The following is a 27,041-nucleotide window of genomic DNA, read 5'->3' on the forward strand; positions in this document are numbered from 1 at the left end:
CTGTGTACAGGAATAACAGAAAAGACATTATACTATGGGATGGAGTTACTATTACTCTGAAGTAATCCATGGAGCTGAGACATTCTCAACAGTCTTCACACTCAACTAATTTCATGGACTCTATACTCTCGGACTCATAGAATAATTTTGGTTGAAACAGACTGTAGGAAGCTCAAAGCAAGCAGAAATGTGATAACTCACTTATTGAGGGTTCCAAAGTATTTCAACCTCCACATACTGGAGTCTAGCAAACCTGGTTAATTTTATTTTAAAACACTGAAAGAGAATTTCTGCAAGAAGTGACTGCATGTTTGCTGAGCAAGCAGTACCGAACAGCTGAGCAGCAGCAACTCAAAGCAACACAGCAGAGACCTGGTGCATCCCACTGTTTGTTTTACACACCTCTAGCTAAAGATGTCCCAGTCAAAGGTGTTAACCTATTCTGGAATGAACCTTCTCAGTCCAGTTTTGTCTGATGTTCCTTCTTGGAGCATCAATCTGAATTGCCAGAGAACCATAAAAACATATAATACCAAGTTGGAAGGGACCCCAAGAATCATCTGATCCAACTACTTTGTCAAAACCACAGTCTAGACAAAATGACCCAGCACCCTGTTCACTGAATCTTAGGTGTCCGATGCTGGGTAATCCACCACTTTTCTTTGCAGTTTGTTTCAATGGCTGAAATTATCACTGTGAAAATTTTTCCTTCTGTGTCCAATTGCAATCTCCCCCAGAGTAACTTGTATCATACCCCTCATCTTTTCCATGCAACTCCTTGTAAAAAGGGAGACTCCATCTTCTTTGTAGCCACCCTTTAAATACTGGAACATGACGCTAAAGTTTCCCCTAAGTCCTCTTTTCTCAAGACTGAACAAACCCAGCAGTTTCAGCCTTTCCTCATCTGGCAGGCTTCCCAGTCCTCTGATCATCTTTGCGCTGGACCCTCTCCAGCCTGTCCATGTCCTTTTTCGTGTAGTGGGGATCAAAACACAACCTTCCAGGTGCAACTATTTTGTCTTGGATAAAATCCCAAATGAGTGGATCTTTTTCTTGATTGGAAAATTAGGTTTGCATGGTATTCAAGGTAACAGAGAACCATCCACTTGTACATCAATCCATCATCAAGCTATATAGGAGATCATATTGCATACACAGTTGCCTTAGGACAACTACACTGATTTGGAACTGTGCAGAATTCCATAAACCAGTAAGAGAAAGCTTCTCTGAAAACTGACTAGTCAGATGCTTTGATCTAGGATGATCATTGGAATATGATTCAGAAGGAACGATTAAGACCATCAGCAGGACATTTATTTAAGGTGGTGCCACACTTCTTATGAAGGACAAAGCCAGTCAGGAGGAGGACACAGCAGTATTCTTCTTGCATCCATCTGAACCTCACCTCACTAATGAAATATCACCAATGAAAATATTGGCCAAGAAGCAAATTATTCTCTCCCATCAGAGAAAAGAGCTTTCTGAGGATTCACCTATCTACTTTACTATATAGACAGAAGAACCTAAAGCCGATTGAGAACTGGAGAAGGTCATAAAGAATGAGGAAGATAGGACACAGCTGAGTTGGAGGCAGAAGAAAAAGAAACAAGGAACAACATTCTTTTTTATTTTGGGGTAAGACTGGAGTAAGTGGAAGGATGGTCTGGGTTGAAAGATCATTTCAGGAAAAACTCACCAACTTGCTTCAATTCCAATATGCTGAACCAGCCTTCAGAAGAAGTCTCTTTGGACATCTGATAATCAAAGTAGGGGTAGAAAAACTGAAAGCCTGAACAGACAATGAATCAGTATTTCTGAACCTAATTATCATGTGCATCAACTAACTTCCAAAAGAATTATTCACATTTTATTGTAGAATTTGCCAGGTTCAAAAGATAACAAAAGTATTTCATACCTTCTATTGAAACACCATTATGCTTTAGCCCATTCTTTAAAAAAAAATGTTTAGTTATATGCAGTAATTCAAATGTGAAATCTGATGATTTCTGAAACTCTAAATACCAAAAACCCACCTGTCAAATGAAAATAAATTATCCTGTTTCAGACCTAGGTTTAGCACTGGAAATATTCAAAGCAGTGAATATCTGTTAAGCTTCTTTCTACTCCTAAAGACTGTCAGAGGTATAAGAAAAATAATTCAACTTGTTTCATTCTGTATTTCCGATGCGCCCATTTCAAATGGGAACTCTGATGTTCCCAGGCAAATTATATTATTAAGGAGACTATACTAGTCTTTCAGACAATGATGAATGGTTCAGTCCTTTATGTTATTTTCTAATTTAAGATCAGATCTATTATGATACCCTCAGTTCTGTCTCGGAAGCTGACTCAGATGCCTAAACTGTTTAAGTAAAGTGCTAAATGTTTGTCACATTCAAGCACTATATTCAAACAAATACACCTTACCTGTCTCCAATGAAACACCCTTGCCCAAGCTAGCAATGAACAAAAGTTAGGGACAGAAATATATCAGTTCCCAGAGGTTTGCATTTAAAAGACTGAGATTAAGAAAATGGAATATTACATGTCATAAAATCATCACATAATGAGAGCAATAACAATGAGTTATGGGTTTGGCTCTGATCCACTAAAGTTTCCAGATGCTTTGCAAAATGTACAAACCTAGAGTCTGTACTCAGTTACAAAGCTTCAGTTACTTTGGTGGGGTTACACCAGGCTGCACAGCAACAGCTGAATACAGGCTCAGTCTTCATTGCAACAATAAAATGCAAAAAATATAAAACAGCTTAAGAAAAAAATCCAAGTTTCTTATGTATTACAGTATATCATAATATACTTCATAATATCAACATAAAGTATGCAATATATCTGAAAATAAATGCATGAATATAAGTAAAATAAAGAGAATTATCTTTCTCTTCTTTCACACAAAAGAATTTCATGCAGTTAATGTTGACTTCTCTGCTGGACATTTCAAGACCCTGTGTCTCACAGTCTGAATTTGCTTTCAGGTTGTTTTAAATATGTTTTAGTGATCACACATATTTTAAAAGACTTCTGAATATTTATTGTAAGTTTTGAAAATGCATCCTAGTCATGTGTCCAAATCTTGAAATGTGTGGCCAAAGCTGTGTGCACAACTGAAACCAGCAGGTGCAAAAGTGTGTTTTTCAAAGCAACTAATGATGGTTGGGGTTCTGTGAGCCAGGCACCTTCTCATCCCTCAGCACAAGTTCTTTCCAAAAAAAAAAAAAAATAAAGGTGCCATTTTATCCTTACTACTGCAAGTTAAGAACTGCTAATAGTGAGTCATAATGCAAGTTTTTCCCTCTGTGATCTACAATGGTTTTTTTTTTTTGCTTTTTATATGATTCCTTTAATAGGGATGTCTTTCCCTTTTAAAGGTTTTTTGCTGGGTAGCATTGCTTATCACACTAGCTGCTCTCTATTCGTATGTGTTAGCAATACTGGGAATTGCTGATTTATAAAAGCTTACAGTGCACTTTCTCTATCAGGAGATAGTGGGCCTGAGTCTTGGCATCCTGCCAAACAAACTGTGAAGTCCACCTTCTCTGGGCTCAGGTGAAAGGAACCAGAGTGGCTCCCTTTGAGTATTTCCTACACCATCCAGGAAACTGGACGCTAATGTTTCAGCCAAGAATTCACAGACAATGTCCATATATTCTGAATCTCAAAGTCCTGTTCACCAAAAGCATCTAAAGTGCTCAGTGATTTGGTGCAATATTTAAGAGGGCTTAATCCTGTTTGCAACAAGGGGGAAAGGACATCATTGCAGGGGATCACTGTACCCTGGGTTTCACCACCTGACCTAGGTGACCTTACAGCCTTTTGTACTCATCTTCCAGTTCTGCTTGTATTGCAAACAAATATCCAACTTATTTTCAAGCTTGAAAATTTTCATGACACCTGCTTTCTCTTAGAGCTGGGGAACTGGACAGTTTGTGAGAGTGGAACCTGTGTGTGAACTTTCAGAGTGACTGAGCTGACAAATACACTTCATCCCTAAGGGGAGGTGGATGACTAGGAGCATCAGCTCATGCAGAGCAAATTTTAACCACATTCTTCTCAGGTTAGATACATCGTCAGATGTATCTAACAGAATACAGAATTCTCAAAGAAAACAAGAAAAGTGAGAAAGTTGAAAGGAAAGGGAAAGGGAGAAAGAAAGAGGAAAATTTAAGACCTATAAAACTTTGTACAGGAGAAACAAACTACCATAACCTTGTAATAGTATTAATTTTATTTTGCTACTTTTGCTCTAAACACAAGCCTTGGTTTCTCCAACCCTCTGTAGCAGTCAAAATATTACAGTGGAAGACTGAATACACAACTAAATAGGGAGTGGCAGGGGCAGAGGTTATCACAGACAAGAAACTTTGAATAGCAGAAATGAAATACCCGTGCAAATGTACATGCCAGGGTCTGAGAGCTGCTGCTGTATATGCTGTTCTTACATGGCTATTATGCTCAGTGGATTTACTGCTTGTAGAGATAACTGTAGTACTTTCCTTTGGTCACTGTAACCCATCCATACTATTTTGATCTCAGGGTTACTAAAAAACAAATAAATTCTTTAGACATGCGTTCCTGCCATTTATTTAGCGGTATAGAGTATGCATACTGCAGAGCCCTGTCTTGTACAGCTACAGGAAGAACTTTGCTCATGACTGGCCCTGCCTATAATTTTCATTTAGATTTCAAGTTTTCAGCCACAAGATTTGAATTTTAGCTTAAAAAACACCCCCAACAAACCAAAACAACTCCTCTGATTTTGTTCCATGCTGTTTTAAGAATGGAAAAGTCACATCCTGAGATTTTAATATGGAGGCTAACAGGCAGTCCTGCAAGATGCATCTACACGTTTTTGATGTTTTCCTGAGATCATGTACAAATACAGAATTCTTCTTGTATTTTTTTTCCTCATATTCTATTGTGGGATGTCCAGATCTTCGTGAAGACCTCAGTTTAGCCTCTGCTCTCATTGCACAATCAGCTAGGAAATTCCAGGTGTTGGGTTTACTCCTAGGTTAGACTTGTAAACTCACTCAGTGCAAAGAATACAAAGATTTGGCAAAGGAAAAACTTTAAGTATTTAACTGCAAACACAAAGTAACAGCCAGAGGAGTGGTTGATTTGATAGCAAACATTACTATCTTGCAGATTTCTGACAAATGAAAGTTCTGTATTGACCAATGAATACAGTGACTGGTGGGCCTGGGTCAAGCCTGGGTCAGCCCACTGCAAGGACATATGAGGAGCAGACATAAATAAAATAGACAATTCTAATGGAAAATAAGACAATTTCTCACACCTGGAACAGAGATACATGTTTCACTCAGAAACTCTCAAATCATAGATTCATAGAATGTCCAGAGCTGGAAGAGACCCATAAGGATAATCAAGTCCAGCTCCTAGCCCTGCACAGGACAGCCCCAAGAGTCACATCATGCACCTGAGAGCATTGTCCAAACACTTCTTGAACTCCGTCAGACTGGTGCTGCAACCACTTCTCTAAGGAGCCTCTTGCAGTGCCCAATCACCCTTTGGTTGAAGGATCTTTTCCTAATATCTAGCCCAAATCTTGCCTGACACAGCTTCATGTGATTAAAGTCAAAGTGCTGGCAGAACACTGTCCACAGGTTAAGTGAATTACATATAATCACAGACTTTTAAACCAAATGCCCTAGAGAAGATGACATCACTTCAGCAGGCACAATGTTTTGTGTAAGTGAAGGTGGCACTATTCTGCAATGACTTTCTGAAGAAATTTTTCCCTTTTTTGTGGGGTTAGACAGAGGAGGCAATGCCTTCCTTAGAGACAAAGGAATAACAGAATGACAGGCTGAGACAACAGTCCACCTGTACCACATATTACTCAAATTCTTTACTGAAGTCCAGAGGACTTCTGCATATGGTAGCTCATTGTCATGGCTGTTTCACTTTTCATGCCATGCTCAGATATTAAGCCAGTCACAACTGCTCCTTCTTAAATAAACTCCAGCAGCCTTTGATCTCTTTTCTACAAGGCTTCCCAGCAGATATTGGCATCTACTTTATTTTTCAGACAACACCAATGGAATGAGATTTATGAATAACTTCTGTCCTCTGAAGCAGTCTGGTTGCAAACAGCTGAATACGTGTCACTCAATGGAAGACTTATGATCAGGAACAGAAGTCTGTTTCCCTCCTAAAACTTTTGTATTTTTCAAGGTGAGAACCACTGCCAAGAAATGAGACTGACAGTTTTACACTGAAGATCCCAACTGTGGCTAACACTAATTTGGAAAATTTGTAAACAGATTAACATGCAAATCATCTTCAGGTGATGCTTAAAATGGAATTTTAAAATTTATGCATTTTATTACAAAGTACAGGCATTAGCTTTGCAGCATCAGGTATCTGAATTTGCAGTATCAGTCATGAAAAGAAAAATGCAAATAACACTGGGAAAAAAAGTCTCGAGTTCTAAAATTAATTGCCACAGCACTGAATACTGTTCTTTTGTTCCCCCACTGGTATATTGCTGTGCTTCATACAGAGCTGTACATGGCAATGAACAGTCTGAGATAACTGGAAAATATGCTTGATTCAACACAATAGAATGAGAAACAGATCTACGCTTAATCACAAATGTATGAACAAAAGTCTAAATAAATATACCAAAAGTATTGCAAAATAGACCACAATAATTCTTTATAAAGAAATCTAGTATTGCAAAACCTAGGGATCCAGACAGAGCACGAGAGGAATGGTTTCATCTTCTGTGAAATACAGTGAAATATAGTCCCAACCAATGTTTTTGAGCAAATAGGCTGGCCGTCTTTAGCAAAAGGGCAAGGACTCATTTTGAGAGTGGTAGTATATGTAAAAGTAGGTAAATGACACTCAAGACTCCATTTAAAGTTCTAGCTCATTTTCTTCCAGTAAATAGTCTGACTCCAGGACACCCTTACTGTTTTCTGCAATGCATCCCACCTTTTCTCTACAAATTTAGTTTTAACTGGTCACCATTTTCATTGCAACATCCTGCAACTAATTTAGGCAGATTATTATAAATGTTATACTTATTTCAATTTGACCAAATGAAAATAGATCACTGGGTAAGATTTTCACTCATAATCCTTAAGTTAACAAGGATCTGTAATGGCTGGAGGTTCTTGTCCTAAAGGGAACAAGGCTGGACTTGACGCTGACCTGACTGCAACTGCTCTGATGTGACTGAGTTAAATTATTTCCTTTTTTATATCTACACACTGTAGCCCTGAACAAAATCAGAAACACTTATCATTCACCAGCATTCCACACTCTTTTATATTGCATAATGTTTAGTAAACACGTAACTTGACAACATTCATCACACAGGTAGGTCATTTTATTTGTGCAGCTAAACAAAATGTGTTGAAAGCACACACACACAAGTATTAAATGGCCTGAATTCCAGATGGCTTGCTTGCTCCATAAAGTAACAGTATCTGCTGAGATGATCATGGTACTGTAGTTCTTTCTCCTTACCAAATACATGCAATAGGAAGTTTTCCTCTGCTCTTTTGTCATCTTCCTCGCTGCTCTCTTATTTCACGACCTCCAAGTTAATCCTTCTATTCTTCCTATTAGCGAGTTTAAGCAGGCAAACTTCAAACAGACTAGTGATGGGTCACAAGGTTTAATGGGCATGTAGATAATCATCTAAATTACATCTCTGCAGCTGATGGGCTAGACAGGCTTAGAGAGTAACTTTACCAGCTTTCACTGTTAATCAGCAAGGATTGTGTGTCTCAGTGTGTATCTGCCTTTGCCTGCCTCCCTGAGGGCCTGGGTCATACTGACTGATTAACAAAGGCAGCTGCATTAGCTTTCTTCTCTTGAGAAGTATGGCAGGGAGGCCCAAATGACTTGAAAGGCAAATGTGACCACAGCTCAAACACCAAGCACTCTCTTCTCATCACTGTGGAATTGCTGGCCCTCCTCTTGCAGGTTATGATGCTCAGCACAGCAGTTGTTGCCAGGTTTCATGATCTGTTAACACTTAGGAAGCCTTATGCTGAAGGCTCTTCTTTCACATCTATTGTGGTATCATCAAGGGCAAAATTCAACAGGCTATTTCACATTTTCTGATGAATTTGAGAGCAGTGTATGAGGTGAACCGAAAAGAATACAACAATTGAACTGTCAATAATGAATGCTCTAGATTTCAGCTTTGAAACACAAACTGTAGAGGGCCAGGTGAGGAGAATAACAGTTCTCTGTAGGATGCAGAGAATTTTACAGCTACAGAAATAGCAATGGATCTGTACTGTGAATCTGATTTTCTCAGCAAAGTTTACCAAATCTGAGTCTCTTCTTTGTCATATATTGGTGATTGGGTTTTATAACTACTCTGATTCCAACAGGAAAAAGAGCAGAGGTGGATTGGCTTCCTGACTTTGGCAAAAGTTTGTCCTTCAGGTGTTGCCCCAAACTTGACTCTAGACAGTTTTACCATCCACCCCTCACAATATGTCTACAGGCATGACAGAAAGTCTTGCAGAGTAGTGAGCTCATGTACCAGAAACTGATATTCCATTAACATCTAGCTGGACTGGCCTGGGTGAGATGAAGCAGTAGCACCTTGTTTGTCCCTTGGACTTAGACCAGGCCCCTCACTCTACTGTCACAGCAGCCTTTTAACAAGTGGTACCATTCACCAAAAAATGTAACCAAGGCACAACAGAGCCCTGGTGTATCACATGAAGCTATTGAAGTTTAATCCTAACAATAACTTTTGCTTAAGTACAAACTGCAGTGACCATTTATAAAAATGTTGACCATTTATAAATATGTTGAGATTTATGCTCAACATATAATTTGCAAATACTTCACCCATATGCCTGTACTGATTTCTCTGTGATTTATAAACTGGCAGTCTGATCATTGTTGTAACAGTTTGTGTGCTGTCATACAGGGCAAGTTATTTCCAATTAATGAACTTTCTCTTCATTAATCAGGTACATTGACAGCATGCAAAAACTGATAGCTATTTACCCACAACATAAGCTAAATATTTCAGTGAGGCTTCAGAAACTTTGGATGACCCCTTCTTCTTCCCCACCCCCTTCGATACTTTAAATATCATTGGATTTTCTGGAACTTGTAAAGGAGAACTGCTTAACTCAAACGTTGCAATTTTCATACTTACGTGGTTCATTCAAAGACTTGTAAGGCTTTATGCTCTACTGAGGATTTTTTAAAATCCTGATATTGTACAGTTGGAAGGGAAGCATCAAAAAAATTATGGGCCTCACTCTACCTTCCTAATTTAGCCTAGTTAATGTAGGCAATGCAAATCCTGACCCAGCAGGGTGAGACAGCTAAGCTAGGTTCCCTGTAGAATCATGGAAAAGCAGCTGGTAGAGGGAGACAGAATCCTCAAGTACACCATCTGTTCCTCTCCAGAGATCTCAGATGCCTTCACAAGGTAATATCATCAGTACAGTACACAGAGCATGACTCAAGAGAACCTGCCTCTGCCTGCCCAGTGTCTGGCTCCAGCAGTGCCCTTCTGTAGGTAGGAGCAGCCAGAAGGAAGCAACCCAGCTAGTTAGGCTGGGCCAGGACCCCCCAAACACTCTTTTGGCTGGCCTCAGGTTGAGGTGATTCGAGCATGAAGCTCCCTCTTTCCCCTAAAGGGCCATCAGTCCATCAAACAATACCTCTCTGCCTGAACTGCCCCGCAATACAGCAATGCATGGAGGAATCACCGTGTAGGCCAAAGAATGGGAGCAAGAATAAGCACAAAAAATGTCTGTGCTATGAGGAATCTTTTGAAAAGTTACTGCTACCAGGTCTCTAGCAAAATGTAATTGATTCCAGTGGTGTTACTGGGCCTGTACTATATTGAAAACATCAAAAATAAGAGCAAAGAAGGACCATAACTGAAAATCTAAATATGTGGGATGATTGCCTGATAACTTAGCACAAACAAAAAACCACATAGCTGACAAAAATTATATAAAAATAGGTTTTCTGATAAACTTTTCCAGAGAACAGTATTCTCCCAGGAGCAGAATTGCCTACCCAGCATTTACTGTCATCTGTCTCCTTTCACAGCCACCCACAATGATTTGCTGCTATTATTTAAAAAGACATTTTAATCCTTTGGTTAAAAGCAAGGAATCAGAAAAACCTGGATCTCTTCCAGTCTGTACTAGCAGTCCATCTTGGGCTCAGAGATAGCAGTGTATCTACAGAATCTGCACCCACAGCACTGTGCCTGCCACAGTATCTCCCCATCCTGAAGCACCATAGGGAGCAGCTATTGTAAAGCTGAAATGTCCAACCTTACACCCCACTAGCACCAGTGGGATTTTGTTCTCCAGTTGCAATCATACAGGTCATAATTTAAGTCCCTGCTATTTTTAGTCATGGAGTTATGAGTTTCTCCTTGGCTAGTTTATGGGCAGATCTTCATCTTCTGTATCTTTAATGTGTCATGCACACTCATGGGATGACATCACTAATTGTATGAAACGGGAGAATGGCCTGAGCACACAAAAGAATGGAATTTCCCTGTCAGATCGTTGAGGCTTATCTTCTACAGTTTTGTACATCACATAATTATATACTAATGATATTTTTCTGTGGCACCATAACAGCAAAATAACTACTCAATTCAGGAGCCACCTGAGTATCTGGGAGGGTGGGATGTTCCTAGTAAGACTGCGCTAAAGTTCAAACACATAAAAGAAGAAAAGAATGGTAGTAGATATTAAAGTTTCCACTGCTGAGGTAGGAGGTGCTACAAACAACTCTAGTAGTGTCAATAAATTCAGTTGTGCTGAAGAGTGGTATCGCTCCTGATTTAAGAAGTTGTTGTCCAAAAGAGTGCCATCCAAGGAAAGGGAACATTGGAAAAAATAAGGCTGAAAGCTTCCTATAAAATTCTCAGTCTTCAAGGTCTAATTATTATAGGAACTTAAACTTATAGCAACAAAATTTCTGGCTAATGATAATAAACCAAATTAGTTTGTTGGTGTCATCCCAGTAACTACTGTCTTATACCTGCTGAATCATTGAATCAGTATTCATATGGCTTGTCTCAAAATACTGGTGGCAATTTATCCATCAGCGATCTGTGTAACGCACCATTTCCTAAATACAGACATCGTAATAATGACAAATGTAGCTGCTGCTACATAGAAACATCCGCTCTCTTCAGTCTCTGCCTGAATCTTCTGGAAGCATTTCCTGGAGTGTATCTGGTATTAATCTTGAATCACATGTTAAACAGGAAACTTAGCTATAGAGAGAAGACTAAGCGCAACTAATATAAAATCAGGAGTGTAAGCAAAATACCATAAACTGGAAGACTATAAACTTTTCTCCAGGCAGCTGGAGCCAACATGATCCTGAGCCTTAAAATTTGGGCTCTGTAATGTGGCATCCCCAAAGTGCTGGAGAGTATGATGATGGTCCTAGTCAGGCACAGCCTACTGGAGATACAGAATAAAACTATAAATTTTTATTCCATGCTCAGAGCAAGAGATGCCTAAATAAAAGGACACATAAACTTATTCTTTTGCAGTGTCTTCCCATTTTACGCCCTAGTTCTGCCCATTTTCTCTCTGTGGCCTCTTCAGAGTCCAGCAGATATCTCGCAGTGAGCACTGATTATGGGAACTCATGAGTACCAGATGATAGTGCAGACTGTCTATGGAGTTAACTTCATAGGTGAAAGATGGGTTTGACTTCTAGAGAAAACTCAGAGCATTGTATTAATTCCTTCAAATGTTGGATCTATGCTCTGCTGAGTTTTAGAGACCTTTTCTTAAAGCAGAAGATACCAAATGCTGATTAAGATGTCAGCCTAACAGCCACATCCTTATTCTGAGATCCAAAAGGAGTTCAGCACAGAACTGCATAAATGTAAAGAATATCCATCACAATGGTTAATTGTTCCTCTGACTCATCTATAGAGCAATGCTTTAAATCATCACAGAAGTCTTTGGTATAATTAAGAAAATGTGGTAAGCCTTCTCTCCCAGTAGTATAGATGTTGACAAAGACAGAACATGCTGACTGTACAAAGTTTGCTCTGAGATACACACACAAATTAACCCTGTACTTGAACATCAGCTAAGTGTATTTAGTATTTACATCTCTCCCTTCTATATCATCTTAAATATACTTTTTAGAACACCAAGTTGTGTTATTTAATTTAGGTGTCTGATTAGTTTATACTTACAGTATAGTGATTATACATCCCTTGATCTTTAAATACTTTAAAAGACCTTGAAGCAGTTTTTTGCATTAGCCTAAGCTGTTGTTTGACCTAATATTGAGGAAAATTACTAACAAATTCAGCAGTTTTATGCAAGTGAATTTGTTCATGAGCATTGCATATATAATAGAAGAGAATTCAGTTGTATGTTTCTGTCAGGACAGGTACTCCATCAGTTTAATTTGGAATTGCTCCCCTGAAATTAATTGAACCACGCTGACATACAGCAGTTGAAGATGTAAGACCTCAGCCTTTTTTATGGCAGTCTCCCTCTACCAGCTCTTTTGTAGCTTTCACCTGAACTGCTGACAATTTAATGTGTTCAGTTTGCTATGTATTTGCTCCTCAAGGCTATGTGAACCTTGCTGTGTTTTTCCTGGGAAGTGGGCTGCAGTCACACAGAACCAAAATAATTTATAGATTAATACCAATGCAAAAGTATTTCTAGTGTTTTGTATGTTTCTACCCATAAATTACTTCTACAATTTTTGAACATGAAGCTCCTGCTCATTTAAAACCAGCAAGAGTTTTAAACCCAATCTCAATGTGAATTTCTTTCATGAAGAAAGAAAAAGCAGCCTTAAACAGCACCCACCCTCCTTCTGTGCTCAGCTGCTCATTTCTGCCCCTGCACTTACCCCCTCACTTGTGTTCACATAGAGAGAATGAGAACCTTATCTTAGAAACTAGTTAATTAAATAAAAAAGTTTTCCCATCTGGTTCATGAGTAGCTGCAGGCAGGGAAAGGGATGCTTAAGTTGGCATTGCTCCTGGAAAACATGATTGTCATACTGTGCTCTGACCAGTGTTTCTTAGGAAAATTTAGACTTGGCTATTTCAGATCTATTGAGTGAGCTTTTTGGTTATCCCAGCCACTCCTTCCTTGAAAAGAGAGCTAGCATTCTGGACTGCATTACAGTGAAAATATCTAAGTTATACCAATACAAATTTTAAATGCTAAAATCTTAAAATCAAGTAGTCCCCACTGAATCAAAACATCCTCTTTTGAATAACAACCAAAAAAATTAATTCAAACTAATTTTTTTTTAAGTCTGGGGCATTTTTATGTTGTTTTTGGAAAAATTCAAAACCACTGAAAAAAATTGTCACCAGCTCTATACTTGAAAAGGCAGAAGAATGCAATGCATGGTTGCTCCTATAATGGATATCTTTATTTTTTCTGAAAGGCAAGTAAGCTAATTTTGCAAATAAGATACAGTCTGGTTGCTGATATAATTAGACTGTATATTTAGTTCCAGAGATGCACTTTCCGTGCCTTTTCAAGCAAGACACACAAACCCAGAACTGCCAAGAGGGTCAGCTGCTGCTACAATAACCACTGCAAATCCTTAGAGTCTGTACACAGCACCCACAGTGTCCTAAGGACAGACGAGATGGGCGATTTGTAATGGGGGTCACACTGAATCTAATCCAGCTAATGGGAAATTCAGAAGAGATTAATGTGCTTCCAGCCTGTCCTACTACAGAACAAGTTCTTTGTTTATCTCCTAAGCTGTTTTGGGGTTTTTTTACATTATTTAATATTTGCATGGTTCTTTGAATCCTTTGCATGAAAGTACTAGGCAAGGAGTTAATACTTGTTTCTATAATTGACAGTTTTTACTTCTACTGTCTGGTACAAAAAGCTCTGAAACTGCAATAGCACACAGTTAAAAATGAAGTAAAACCATTTTATTTCCCTTCGGAAGTGTATAATTTGAGCTAAAAAATAAAAAGTATGCTCATATCTTCCTGAGCATGAAAATTAAATTTTTTTTTTTTTTTAAGGTTTCTTCCTTTCTAGAGAGTTTTTTTTCATCTCTACCCCAGAAGTTTATAGTAAAGTTAACTACCATTAACAGGCTAGGCTTATGTCTTAATTGCTTTTTGATGAATGGAAGTTTAGTAACAGACAGAGAAATCAACATGTTGTTGCTAGCATCTGCAGCTGCATTGCTGCCATTTAGTGTTATACAGTCAGCAATGCTATGTCAGTATCTCATCATCAGCTCTGTTGGGCTTCTTGAGCTATTTGGGCCCTAGGAAAAGAATATGATAAAAGGATTTACAAAAATACAAGAGATAAAAGTACTTAGGAAAAAGATATTCTACAAAAATCAGGAAAGTTTTTGAAGCTGTTCTCTAAGTCTGTTATCTCAAAGCTGAGCAAGCTGTAGGACTGCCAGAACACCAGCCCACTGCACTGCACTGATTTTGGAATCAACTGTACAAATGCACAAAAGAAAATTACAGAGAATGAAACACACTATGCTATAAAATATAGCATTAGCTATACGTTGCTCACAATATGAATGCAAACCCAAATAAAATAACTCTATTACTAAAATACAACAACAACAAACCAAACCCAAACTCACCCACAGACAAACAAACAACAACCAAACAAACAAAACAAGCCATATTCCAATGGGACACTCAAGGTACAAATAGGTATAGAAGTCCACAGGGTCAAAAAAGGTTCCCTAAACACATCAGCAGTTACTCTCCATGGCTGCACTAGGCAAAGATTAACAATAAAAGAGGTAACAGCCACATATTTCAAGTGAGGCATAGATAAATGAGTTTGCATTTTAAAGATAATGGGCAGTGTAAGAATGAATAAAACATTTTGTCCTTGTTGATAGTATGTACATAGTCTGGGATTTTTCACTTGAGAGTGATGCTGATAACTCTGTCTTAAGAGCTCACTGGTTTTTCTGCTGATTGCTTCGGATTCTGGCTATCTTCACATCACAGCTTCACAGGTGATAATGAAATGGCACCACTTCTTTCAAGGAGACTTAATTTGAATATTGGCAGCAATTGAACAAAATTAAGTTCAAGCACAAATCAATAACCTCTCCACTTGCAATCCAAACAATGCTATCAAAGTGCAGAACACACAATGGAAGGCAACCAAATCTGCTGAAGGTGCTATTGTGAAGTAACAGTTTACCCTCTAGTAATTTGGTTTTAACAGGGATATTACAGCTGCTATCAAAGAGTACAGGAGACAATATTTTTTCCCTTTTTAGGGGTTGCAAGGCTAGGAACCACACACTTCTCAATTCAATGCATTGAAATGCACCCAGGATTATTCAACTACATGAGAATTGTTAGAAGACTGGAAACATCCCACACTCTGTCTTTTAATTGTAAGCTTTCATATAGTATCATCTTGCACTGAAACCTGAATATCCTAATGGGATTAAACATAAAAGAAAGTCAAGAAAAAAAGTTGCAGGATTAGAATTTTAACTGAAGCTTTCTATGAGAAAGACCACACCACTATGAGTGACTTTTCTCTCCTCATGGGTGATCCCACTTGTGCCTGGTCAAGTGTCCAAAGGAGACTCCATCAGGTCATGCTTTATTTATCCTTTTGCTCCTAAAACAGGTGTCTCTTGACTTACAAGTATTCATGCCACTGATGGGGGTGTATTGACCTGCTCTGCAAGAGTGCATAATATTCTCTGGTATGAAGAGCAAAATGAAATGAGGCTATGTGAGACCAGAATTTTGTATTGATAAAAAACCCTCATTCTAAGCAGAAGGCAATACATTCTATTCTAGCAAATAGAAAAAAATGCAGGCTTTTAAGTGTTTTAGAATGCCATTTCTATCTCCAGCTCCAGCCTTGTTTGTTTTTTAAAGGCACTCTCTGATAAGTTTGCCTCTAACATATCTAAAAATTGTTTTAGAATCTCAAACTGTATCTTCACAGTGCTCGTTAGATACCACAAGAATGCTTTTCATCTCATTTTTTCTTTAAACTCCTGAAGTCATCCCTAGCTCTGAACACTTGTATTAATTAGGGCGTAGTTATTCACAGAGGAGCAGAAAACCAAGCTCAGTCAAAAGAAATTTCTAAAACATTTTTTATTTTTATCAGTCTAGATCTCTTTGCCTTCACAGTGCTTCAAACATTCATACTCAGTCTCACAAATGCTATCATAAAACATTAACAACAGTGTAAACTCTGGTGTGGGAAGATATTTTTGAGATTGAATTCCTGTTCCTACACTCAGATATGTGCCCCAAATAAGGAAACAAAAAGAGCTTTCCTCGCATCTTTCCAGCCAGTGTGCTCTCCTACTAATATAACTCTAGTTCAATACTGCTGCTCTCCTTCTCATATTAACTCATACTTAAGATGTCAAGCAGGCCGCTGTACACCTGAACTGAAATCTCAGGTATTATATGTGTTTATTCTTATTTTACTGTAGAAACTAGCAGATGTACTGTGGAGTCAGCACAAACAGTAAGAAGATGGTCCTTGACCTTTTGAGCTTCTAAGAGAAGTCCAAGAGAAGAGACAGAGAATAGGTGAAGGCCTAGACAACATCATAACCAGGAATTCAGGTCAGCAGTCAGTACACTATGACTACCACATACATTTTCTCTGGCAGTCCTGATTTGCAGATTGAGATAATTATTGTCAACATACAATTTGCTATCAACATTTATAATCTCTTCGGCTCCTGTTTTAAGCCCTAGTGCTTATTTGTCCACAAGAAAAACAAAATCCCTCTTGATCTGCCCCATCATATAAAATGCACTGCCCTCTACCAGCCTGGTCTCCCAACATCTTCTGCAGTATATAGAAAGAAAGCAGGGAAGGGAAGCAAGTTTTGCTAAAGGATATGTTAAGGTCTTCATAACAAAGATAAATAAAGATAGGATTAGATATTTGACGTGAACATGGAAGACAGTTTCAACGCAATAGTTTTGAAAATCCTAGTTGCAGAATTAATTGTGACAAAATATATTATTCCTGGATGCTCTGGAACAAACCCACCAATCCTTTTAATCTGCCTAAAATTCCACAGACAAAAGCAGTGCCTGTGATTACCATTTACAATGTCACTTCCCTCTTTGAACTGGCTGGCTTATCTTTGCCCACCATATCAAGTAGCAACCAACATTTGGTCCTCAAACTTTGGAATACAAACAGCTCTGATCCAGCATGTGTTCCAGGTTTTCTCTCTTATGCACAATAGTTTTATCACTATAGTTTCACTAACTGAAATCTTCACTGTTACTCTCACTACTTTTCTTCCATTTTTGTGTCTAATTTAGCCTGAGCTCCCCTTTCCTAGCTCTTATTAAGCCCTGTTGGACAGACTCTGGCCCTTTTTTCATTCAACAGACCCACTCCTTTCTAAGGATTGCTATTTCTTGGGAGTAAATTGTGTGCATTACCATATTTATATTCGCAGAAATGTGATGTAAGCAACAATCACCCCTTTCTTTGGAATTATCAGTGGGGTGTTTTCATTGTGTTTATTGATATAGAATAAACAATTTTCTTTCACAAATTATGTAGCAGCATCTGTTTTGAAGACTGATAAACAGACTGTGATTATAAATATCCTTCCTGGTAAAAGGCTCTAATGCCAGAAAGGCACAGTTATGGAAAGTAATGAAAAGGTTATGGCTGACCAAGGCAAGAATTAATTAACCTGGAGCTCTCAAATACATGGTAACAGGTTCTTATGCTGGACTTACCTTTTATACCCAAAATGTAGTGTAAATGCTGAATTTCATGCAACTATAGTGCTTAGAACTCAGATTCTAATCTCAACAAATCTGGCTCTACATGAGCTTTGGCTCATGTACCCTAATTTATACCACAAGATGAACAGAAACCAGCTAATATTAATATTAATATTAATATTAATATTAATATTAATATTAATAGCAAATAATGTATAGCAAAAGAATGAAGAGACAATACCTGCACAAACCCACACATCATATAGTCATCAAACAAAGGGAGACTAGGGCGGTCCTCTCGATAAATTGTGATTTTGTAGCTGCTCACAACCTCAGGGCTAGGCTGTGAATCATCCATTACAAGAACGATGACTTTATTCAATCCAAGGCCAAGGGGGTAGTTAGCAATGCTGCATGACAAAATAGGAAAGAAGCGGAATAAACACTAAAGAAACAAACATTTACACTCTTTTATTTATGGCTGCTAATCTTTACTTGCTCCTAGAGGTTGCTATTTCTAACATTTTCTTTCTCTTACAAAATACATGTGATTTTAAATAAAAACAGTGTTATACAATATTTGTAAGTATTTGCAATTCTTTCAAGAAGACAAAATACCGCGAGTGAACTTAGTTAAAACAGTGGCAGTGGCAAATATTCTGACATGAAATCTGTGAATAAAATCATTAGGGACAATAATTCTTGCAAGGCCCAAATTTGTGATGAAGTCAGCAGGGAGACAAATACAATCAGAAGTGCAGGTAGATGCTGAAATTGTCCACTAGCCAAATGTGATGGAGCCCAGACAAACTGCTTAGAGTGACAAACCAGAACAAAGCTGAACTGTTGCATTCTTCCTTTAGCAGGGAAATAGGAAATGCCAAAAGGCACAGAACCTTCAAATCCAGGGCTTTTACTTTTCTGGGTAAAGAACATCTTCATACTCTTTTTTATTCTACAAGGAAGAAATCTTTGAGGTTTTCACATATATCCATGTTGACTGTCAAGGAACTTAACATTAAAACATCAAAATGTTGGGTGGAAGAATTTAATGACAGTTTCTTTGGAAATGATAAAGACTGATTTCTTACTGAAAATACAGGAAACATATTGAGCCTTAGATCAGCACAATCAGTCAAAAGATGGTGTATTGGCTTAGCACTTCACGTCATGAAGCAAAGTTAGCTCTGAAATGGTAAAGAATTTTTCTTCCCAAGAAAATCACTGTCCCTGTTCTCCCTTTTATCCACTTACTAATGGCTAGTATGTAATTAGGCCAGTTCTCTGGTTCTGAAGTACCTGACCCAGATAAATAAACACTTTTTGTCCCTCCCAACATTAAAAACCAGGTCATACCCAAAATACCTATTGGTATTGTCCCTGGTACATGGTGTCATCTCTGAGACAGCTGGCTGGGAAAGCCAAAACTGTGCCAGGGATCATAGTAGCAATTAAACATCGTGGTTGATTGTATGTCAGTGCTCAAACATGATGTTTAGTGATGACTCTTGTCTATCATCCAGCTTTATAGCTCTCTAAAAGAAAATAAGCTGGGACTTTTGTGGATGACAAGATGACCCTCTTAGTGAAAGAGAGAAAGGCTGTGACTGTTGCCTACCTAGACTTTCGTGAAGTCTTTGGCACTGTTTCCCAAAGCATTCTTCTGGAGAAACTGGCTGCTCACACCTTAGATTCACATATATTTTGCTGGGTAAAAAACTGGCTGGATGGCCAGGCCAATTATCTGGACATGGAGATTGAGGGTGTCCTCAGTCAGTTTGCAGAGAACACTAAGTTAGGTGGGAGTGTTGATCTGATGGAGGACAGGGAGACTCTGCAGAGAGATCTGGACAGGCTGGATCCATGGGCTGAGGCCAAGTGTAGGAGGTTCAACAAGGCCAGGTGCTGGGTCCCGCCCTTGGGTCACAACTACCCTAGGCAGAGCTACAGGTTGAGGGCAGAGTGGCTGCAAAGCTGCCTGGTGGAAAAGGACTTGAGGGTGCTGGTCAAGAGCTGCTGAACATGAGGCAGTGTGTGCCCAGGTGGCTGAGAAGGCCAATGCCTTCCTGGCCTGGATCAGCAATAGTGCAGCCAGCAGGACCAGAGCAGTGACTGCCTCCATGTACTCAGCACTGGGGAAGCTGCACCTCAAATCCTGCCTTCAGTTTTGGGCCCCTTACTACAAGAAGGACATTGAGGGGCTGGAGCATGTCCAGAGAAGGGCAAGGAAGCTGCAGAGGGGACTAGAGCACAAGTCTGATGAGGACTGGCTGAAGGAACTGGGTGTATTTAGTCTGGAGAAAAGGAGGCTGAGGGGACCCCATGTCACTCTCAACAACTGCCTGACAGGAGGCTGTAGCAAGGTGGAGGTCAGTCTCTTGTCACAAGTGACAGGATGAAAGGAAATGGCTTTAAGTTGCACCAGGGGAGGTTTAGGTTGTACAGTAGGAAGAATTTCGTTACTGAAAATGTTGTCAAGCATTGGAACAGGCTGCTCAGCAAAGTGGCTCTGTCAGAATCTTGGGAGGTATCTAAAACCATGTATATGGGGCACTGAGGGATATGGTTTAGTGGTGGGCTTGGCACTGCTTGGTTAATAGTTGGACTTGATGATCATAAGAGTCTTTTTCAAAGAGACTTATTCTATGATTTTATGACAATCGTTTATAATATAACTATGACAGAACCAGATCATTCTGATTTAGTAAACTTGAACTTCTGCTTTGGAAGCCAGCTGCCCTATTCTGACCCAAGTAAGCAGACCAAGCCCAGCAGGGCAGCAGGTTAGGGCACTGTGCAAAATTAACACCTGGATACAAAAGCTCAAATTCTCTGTCATCTACTGTGTGCAGTGTAGGGACAGTCTGTAACCACCCAGCTTTGATGGTGTTAGTGACTGCAGATGCTGGGTGAGATACTGCAACTGTACACTCCATTAAGCTAGGGTTAATTATGGCTTGAGAATGACATATGACCATTGCCCCCAGGACACGAAAATAAATACAAGTTTCTCAGTGTTGAACTCTCTCTGACTTTTCTGTAACTAATTTATCGGTGTTTTGGGTTTTCAGACACAAAAAACAATTCTGGAACATTATGACATATTTCCAAAATTACGTTTTTACACTCAATTTTGTTGCTCATACCTTGGCCCTTTCTTGTCATCGAGGTGTACATGGCATTGACAGTTAGAGGGTTCTGCTCCTATCTTCACTGTCACCATGTCGAATGGCACTTCTGCATAGTATTCTTTGATCTTTGGGTCAAAGTGAGGATTCAAGTCCAGCTGTGGACTGGTGAAGATCTGTCTGATATGAGATAGGGTATCTTTATCTGTTCCAAGAAGGCATCAAAGAAAAAATGGTGAAATGTATGAACATTTTGGAACAACATGCAACTTCTGGCATTGGTAACATGTACAGTGGCAAAATATTTAATGCCTAGTGACTCTGAGACTCATAATCCTGCTGCAAAGTTTTAATGGAGTTTGTAATGGCACTTGAGAGAAATTTTTAGACCTTGGAGGGATTTTAAACATTCAGTGTCCAATCGCTTTAGTCCTAGTCACAAAATTCAAAGCCTGGGTAAGCCTTTGAAAATGGAAGGATTAAGTCTGGGAGATCTGTCTCTAGTTGGTTAACTGAAACTTAAAGAAGAGGTAGGCCAAAATTCATAACCTACTTAGGTACCAGGCTGTGTACAGGGTTTATGTACAAGTGTAATTTCCAATAAAAATCAAAATAAGTTAGACATACTGTTCACAAGACCAAGTCACATGGAGATATCAAGACCCATGGGGTCATTTGCAGTACAGCTGGAAGAATGTTTTATTAAAATTCCTATATCAACAAATTCCAGCTCCTTTCCAGTGTATGAAATCTCCACAATCAAATCCTATTTGCTCAAATGTGTTCTTTATTCCACAGTTTTTGCCAAATTACTCAGGAGAATAATTATTTGTTGGCAACCTACTTATGACAAATATTTTAATCCAGCGTACTGGATTCAGATTTACAGTATAATATCACATTCAAATTGCTTTACACATATATTCACTGGTACATGTTTTAAACTGGGTTCTTCAGAAAATATTCCAGATAGGAGACTCTTTTACTATAGTATCTGAAAAATCTTGTGGCCTAAAACCTGTCTTAAAAGTGTCAGAAGGATGCAAATACTTCTGTTGTGGACCCTTTCTACCTTGAAATATCTGCCCTGAGAAACGAAACAGGGCAATTTCAGCATTCTCTTGCATGGATGAAAATTTAAGAGATGATATTCCAATGGAAGAACAGAATTTGGGCTAGATTTGTGGGGGAATAGATTCTTACACATTGACATGCCAAAGGTACTAAAAAAAACCCCTACAGATGCCTATAAACATTTCTCCATATCATGTATGCCTTACTTAGAAATGTCTCACTACTAGCTTAAAGATGAAGAGGAATTTCAAAATAACATTTATTGAGGTATTTTTAAAATAAAATATCATGCAATTAGAATGGTGATGCCAGTCAGCCAGCCCAGGAGTATTTCTGACATCTATCTGACACACGAATAGTTCCTAGGAGCAGCATGAGCTCAGTACCAGAGGTGACATGAGGCTAAATGTGTAGCAAAACTTTCCACCACAGAACAATGGCTTCATGTTTACAAACAGGCCTCTCATATAGCTTGGGAATGAGGAAGGCTGCAGAAAGCATTGCTACCACCAAAGAAAAATATATTTTACATCTTTAAAGATCTTTAATAATACTTTAAATAGTCCTACAAGCAGATATTTTAGAAAAACTCAGCATCTCGTAAGTAGCTTCTTAATACTCCATTACTGAGCTGAAGAGAAAGCCTTAAACAAAGCTGATTAAATTCCAGACAAGTTTAAAGGTTTTTTTACAAGAAGAAATGTATGCTGAGGCTGTTAGAAAGAGGGGCCAAAGTCTGTTGAAGTGTGACAAGGGATCAATGAGTACAATCAATTAATATGCACATATAGCAATATTTAATTTTGGTTTTGGGGCTTACTTAACATAATAGTCCATTTACTGAGTGTTTTATATACATTCTTGTAACTTAAAAATATATATTTTTTTTTACCTGTCTGCAGACACTCTATTCACTGAGAGATTATGTAGAGAAACCCAAGAAATTTTTTTAGAAATCTCTGATCATCCCCCTCAGTGGTCTAGAAAGACCCTGACTTACCATAACTGCATTGTCTTTCTTCAGTCCTACTGGAATAATGCAATGCTGAAAGATAAACAGAAGCAGCAAATAATTTTCTCCTCTAAGCCCAATTATAGTCCTATTGGAGAAAGAACCATCTTTTAATTATAAGAGACACATTGTACTTTTATTCTTTACAGTGTGAGGTCCTTGCTTTAGGCTTGTAAATGCTGCTTATGGGCTCAGCATACCAACTTACACAAGATAAGGAAGAGACTGGTCTTTTATATGTAGTAAGCTAAGACTTTCCAGCTGGAATGCAAGACAATGTAATCTAAATCCAAACGGTGTCATAAATAATACAAAAATGAAAAAATACTGTCTATAAAAGATCTTACTCTGATCTCTTACCTTCATGATTCTTCCTGAATTCAGAAGGAACATTTTGCTTTGGAGTCGTATTTTTTTGAGAAGGTTGCCTGTCAATTCAATAGCAGACATAATTCTAAATGAATTTACAGAACAGAAACAATGAAACATTTTGCACAAATTTCTATATGATATCCCAGGGCACATGGTATTTTAGTATTCTCCATGCAAATATGAACCTTCTGGGTTCATATTCCCAGAATTAGAGATGAACATAAGAGAACATAAGAGAAGTGAACGAAGTGAACATAAGAGAAAATACTTTCCATATACATGCATATCACATCAAAATAGAAAAAAAAAAAAAAAAAATTCCAAAACATAGTTGCATTGCTGGGAAAAGAAACAGTGGATATAGCCAAGAATAAAATAACCCAAACTATATCTCTTTACTGCTTCTATGATGGGTTTTCTTGCATATACATGAGATTAAAGTTAGACTTTGTTCAAAAATAATTAAATAAAGATGAAAGCCTGTCTCAAGGGGAATATCTGTACTGACATTAGCATGAATTCCTAAAATGGAACTTCCATGTGTTTTGCCTTGTTTGCAAATTCAAAACAAATCCAGAGAGAGTGTGTACATATATATATATGTGTATATATATGTGTGTGTGTATATATATATATGAAATATCTGTGCAGAAAAGTCAATTTCAATAATTCATCAACATGTTAGTCGTGCACATATGGCGAACTCTGCAGATTTTTTCTTTCAAGCAGAATGTTGGTAGCATGGTAGAAAAAAGGGAGTAGGCTTCTCTCCAATCCAATCCTCTGGCTAGTAAGACCTTTTTGGAGGTCCATTAGCATTTCTTGAAGCTTTCACAGGTTTTTTTCCCAGTTTTCCTTTAGAAGTTCTCATAAAGCAGCTTCTTCCTGGATACTCCAGTTTGGATTTTGAAAGAAGTCACTGTGCCAAGGAAGGGAGGTAGCAGTATTGTTCTGTGCAATGATCCATCACTGATGTTTCAACAAGAGCTTCTGAAAGCAGTATTGAAGTCAATCATGAAAAAAGATAAACTGTCCAGTGATAAAAAAACTGTCCTGTGATAAACCAGAGATTTCTGCATTAACTTGATGAGATAAGGAAAGAAGCAGCTGGCAGATCTATGTGTCTTTGTGTGTGCAGGAAAATGTAGTTCTGAGCTTGCAGTGTCTAGACACCACCCTAATTTCATGCACATTCGTGACCCACTTCAAAGTAGGCACTTAACAAACTATTGGAAAGTTTGTTTTCCAAGTTGTAAGTAATTTTGCACCCCTCTTTCTGCTTGTCAAGGAAGTAACAGCTAACATCTGTCAAACACATTTCTTCTCTCCACTGCTCCTTTTTGCTTGCCGGGTCCCAAACTCTATTTTAAGGTGAAAGCAACATGTCTTAACTGTATAAAATGCCAGACTTTGGTTCAGACTTTGGTTTAGTCAGAGACCTCCCCAGGAGTGTGGCAGCCACCACAACTGCAAGGCCCCTGCTCACAAAGGAACAGTCTGATATGTACAAATCACAAACCTGTAGAGATCGCAATTTACATCAGACAGCACTGAGACATATAATAACTATACCTGATAACAGCAGGGAAGAAAAATGTAATATTTAGAAATCATTTTAGAGAAAGATACTCAGATTACAATGTGGCCAGCAGGACTGGGGCAGTGATTGACCTTTTGCACTCAGCACTGGTGAGGCCACACCTTGAATCTTGTGTTCGGTTTTGGCCTCTCACTACAAGAAAGACATTGAAGTGCTGGAGAATGTCCAGAGAAGGGTAACAAAGCTGGGGAAGTGGCTGGAGCACAAGCCTTATGAGGAGAGGCTCAGTGAGCTGAGGGTGTTTTGCCTGGGAAAAAGGAAGCTCAGGGGAGACATTATTGCTGTCTACAACTCCCTGAAAAGAGGAGCCAGGTGGAGTTGTTCTCCCAAGCAATAAGTCTCCCAAGCCAGGATGAGAGGAACCTTTCCAACATAAATGACTCTATGGTTCAGTGATTTACCTCTGTTGCAGCCTGAGCTTTTTAATCATCAGCACCACTATAGCAGAACTAAAAAAGGGTTTGCATGTGGGAAGCTAGAACCACTTTTCCAAATATATGAGTTGATTTAATAAAAACATTTTCAGCCCTTTGACCTGCTTAGGCTTTTGTCTTTCGCAGAAGGGTTAGCTTTACTCCCTAATCTGATTCTTCCGTGCTGTCTGACAGAGCCAAATATACTTCCCATGATACCTCACAGCCTCTATCCTAAAAGACAGCAGTTATGTATATCACAGTAGTATCACGAGTTTGAACTGCATAGAGTGGAAAAAAGTCCATAAAAATGCCGAAAATTTTTCAGAGCACGTGTTAGTGTAATGTCTTATACCTATACATCTGAAGTGGTCATTTTCACCTAGGCTATAATTATTTCATTATAGTTTGAGATCAATCTCTAGAGTTCTTCTTACTTCCCTTGTGGAAGGAATTTAGAGGGTTCACTAATAGCATTTAAAGTTTCAACATCAGTTATACAGATGAAATGAGTTAAAATATGCAGACTAGGAAACGTTTAAATCCTGTCTTCATCCTATGAAGTAATGATCAGTGAACAGAGTAACTGCACAAGACCTCAGTCAGAAGTCACTATTTTTCATAAAGATTTCTTGTCTGGTTGAACAGTCAGTTATGCAATCACTAGAGTTCATAAACAGGTATACCAATTTTCCACAGTCAGAGAAATAAGAACTGTTAAATAAATCAACCAAACAACCTGGCCCTAACTGAAGAAATTCAGGAAAAGTGTTCTGATATACAAACTCATCAAAGCTGGGAATTAAGGAAAAAAAAAAGAGATTAATCAAAGCTCAAAGAGAATGCATATCTGAGTTATTTGGGGAGTAAGTACAACTAAGCTCATTCTTCCTTGCAATTAAGTATAATTACCTGCATGTCTGACACATGCATCACCATCACATGCATGTAGCTAAAGGAGTGGAAGATTCTGATTTAGCAATGACAATGCACATGGTTTTTTATACAGTGAATGACGGGAATGGTGTTATTAGCTTAACCACTGCAGAAAAATATAGTCCAAAGAAGCAGACTGGCCTATGCCCTGGAGAAAGGTCATGGTACTTCTACATATTTATATGCATGCAATAATGTTCAGCTTGAAGAAAGAAAAGAGGCCAAGGGGCTTGCTCAAAGTGAGTGAGTGGCACAGCTTAGATTAGAACAGAAAGCTGCTAAAGGCTGGTATGCTTTGATATGCAAACCTAAATATTTCTGCAAAAGGGCAAGGGCTTACATATGAATGCAAGCAGCTGCATCTTTGAGTTACTTCTCACGGAGTGGTCAGGGTGGTCGACAGTAACAACAATAACTTAGCACTCTCATGGAACTGTGTATTTTCAAAACACTAATAAACAGTTAACTAGTGCAGTAATAAAATGTAAGCTCCCCTTTACAGTAAAGCAACCAAAGATATAGATAATTATTGATTTGCTCAAAGCCATGCCCAATTCGATGAGGAACAAAATTAAAACTTAAGAAATCCCAGACACTTAAATACTCACTACAACATTCTCCCAGAAAAAATGTACAAAATAATATCATTCATACATTCATCCTGAGACTCAGTGAAATGGAGCATACACATTGTCTAATGTGCCTCTGTTCCCAAGTCCTTGTTTGTAAAATCATGTCAGTAGTCAGTATG

At 38.5% G+C, this 27,041-nt stretch overlaps 1 protein-coding gene across 4 annotated transcripts in view; it reads right to left on the reverse strand.

Annotated features, from left to right (window-relative positions):
- CPED1 (cadherin like and PC-esterase domain containing 1) overlaps positions 1–27,041 on the reverse strand; it is a 138,329-nt gene that overhangs the window by 49,110 nt on the left and 62,178 nt on the right. For all 4 annotated transcript variants that reach the window (XM_085042367.1, XM_085042375.1, XM_085042358.1 and 1 more), the window contains exons 13-16: positions 23,330–23,397; positions 22,958–23,002; positions 20,902–21,088; positions 17,997–18,165 (exon numbers count right to left, since the gene is read on the reverse strand). In XM_085042367.1, the coding sequence (XP_084898493.1) occupies positions 17,997–18,165; positions 20,902–21,088; positions 22,958–23,002; positions 23,330–23,397 (469 nt within the window). The remainder of the gene's footprint in view (positions 1–17,996; positions 18,166–20,901; positions 21,089–22,957; positions 23,003–23,329; positions 23,398–27,041) is intronic.

This window comes from Lichenostomus cassidix, chromosome 1Aa (genome assembly GCF_008360975.1).
Source record: "Lichenostomus cassidix isolate B80296 chromosome 1Aa, HeHo_3.0, whole genome shotgun sequence".
Classification (NCBI taxonomy): domain Eukaryota; kingdom Metazoa; phylum Chordata; class Aves; order Passeriformes; family Meliphagidae; genus Lichenostomus; species Lichenostomus cassidix.